General features: G+C 33.5%; 1 protein-coding gene across 1 annotated transcript; it reads left to right on the top strand.

Moving 5' to 3' along the window:
* The first annotated feature begins 666 nt into the window (after positions 1-666).
* LOC121126456 (uncharacterized) lies at positions 667-1,412 on the top strand. Its single transcript, XM_040721785.1, has 2 exons — positions 667-1,006; positions 1,080-1,412. The coding sequence occupies exons 1-2, from the start codon at positions 752-754 to the stop codon at positions 1,359-1,361; spliced, it is 537 nt and encodes a 178-aa protein (XP_040577719.1). The 5' UTR covers positions 667-751; the 3' UTR covers positions 1,362-1,412.
* The last annotated feature ends 616 nt before the right edge of the window (positions 1,413-2,028 follow it).

A 2,028-nucleotide genomic window follows, 5' to 3' on the forward strand; every position in this document is an offset into this window, starting at 1 on the left:
AATGCAAAATAAAAAAAAAATATCTTGCGTCATTTTGGCACATATGATATATGTGATAGCCTACCTTTAATGCTTTTCTTTGGCCCTTATCAATTAATTATAAAAAAATGGGCACACGTCACAATCCAACCAAATATCAATGATAACTTGTTTTGACTCAATGGATATCAAATGAATAAAACAAATATCGCTCATGAATACAAATAAGTAGCAGCTGGAACGTCATGACATATTAGCTGCTCCTCTCTAAAATATTCTTCAAATTGACATGGTGGCCAAGTTGATTTTCAGTATCGTTATGAAATATGAACACCATTTTATCACCAAATGTCATAATACAAAGCAAACACCATTCTATTATTTCACAACTTGATAAGAGATAAAGAAAGTAAATCTTATACATTTTATGTTTTTGATGAGAAACGTTCTTTAGCTATTTGTTTCCTTGCCTCTTTTTTCTGTTTCTTTGGGAAAGAGTTATCTGGATGAGTTTGGAGTAGCTTGTATCCTCATTAAAATTGAGCACACCAATGTGAAAGAAGTTTAACACTCAGAATGTGTTCCTCTATTTACTAAGGACTGAAATCAATTTATTACTGCAGAACTTGATAAAAGATGAAGAAAGTAAATATTTAAATTACAACTTCAACAATCTACACTTGTAATTGTTGTTGAGAGATAAGACATATAAAAAGATACATCTCCACATTCGATTCATTCAATTCAATTTGATTGATCCAGGAAGAGAAACATGAAGATCATTGCCATCTTTGCACTTTTGTTCATTGCCGTGTCTGGAGAGGATCTGGAGTGGGAGTCCTGCAATCCCGATAACTTGGGAGAAGGAGACATTGCCCTCTCTCCTTATCCCCTTCCAGTAGTTAGTGGAACCAGTCTGGATTTGAAAGCCCTCTTTGATCTTCACAAGGACCTCGATGGAGATGTGGATGTTGAACTCAAGTTGGTCAAGAAAGGAATTGTCTCCATTCCCATCCCCTGCATTGAAGTGAGATAACGGAATACAATTCATTGAATAGTTATAAATAAAATCTTCTCTTTTTGCTAACATACATATCTAGAGCCCTTCAGGCCTGCATTTGGGCTCTTGTTCCTACAAACTGGAGGAGATTGTCACAAAATATGCGTATTTCTTGTGTCCAGACTATTTTCCAGAGGGCCAAAGCTGTTCTTTCCCTTTGAAGGCAGGACAATATGGAGGTGAGATCTCTGGTATTGTTCTACCTGACATCCCACCTTCCATTTCCAACCTCGCCAAGGGAACCATTCATGGAACTCTCTCTGTGACCAGAAACGGGGAAGAAGTTTTCTGTATCAATGGAGATTTGAAAATGACAAATTAATCCTTGTTTCTGTATCCATATTTGAAGTCAATAAAATACTTCATTAATCTATATTGCGTCATCATCCTAGGTAAATGTTCCTCGGAGAGTTTTTTTTTTTTTAATTTAAAAAGATTCATGGGGCTTCAATAGTGGCTGGTTGATTAAATTAACTATCAGTAGTATTAAGATGTAGGAATAAGTATATACTTTGGAGAAATTATCGTTACATAAAAAATTAACTAACATATTCAGATAGGTAGACTTTGTGTTTCTACTAAACAAATTTCATGAGGAAGTATTAATTTCTAATATCATTGAAACAATTATAGAAGCATTGTAGATGTAGCCCAATTTTACATCTGTGACACTCCAATTTTGCATTTTCCTTACACATTGAAGATTTACAATTATCCCTTCATACACAGCTTTTATTTCATCCAAAAGATCAACAACTCCTCCTATACTTTTTGTATATTTCGAAACACAATTAGAAACTGTGAGGTTTACATTCTTATTTTCAATTATATGATCAAATTATTTGATAATGTTGACTTTTTGGTAGAACAGGGGTTCTCAAAGTGGGGGTTGCAAGACATAGATGTGCGGTGGAGAAATGTATTACAAAAAACAAATACAATTATTTATATTTTATATATATACTTTTTTTTTTAATTTGTATAGTATA

This window comes from Lepeophtheirus salmonis, chromosome 11 (genome assembly GCF_016086655.4).
Source record: "Lepeophtheirus salmonis chromosome 11, UVic_Lsal_1.4, whole genome shotgun sequence".
Taxonomy (NCBI): domain Eukaryota; kingdom Metazoa; phylum Arthropoda; class Copepoda; order Siphonostomatoida; family Caligidae; genus Lepeophtheirus; species Lepeophtheirus salmonis.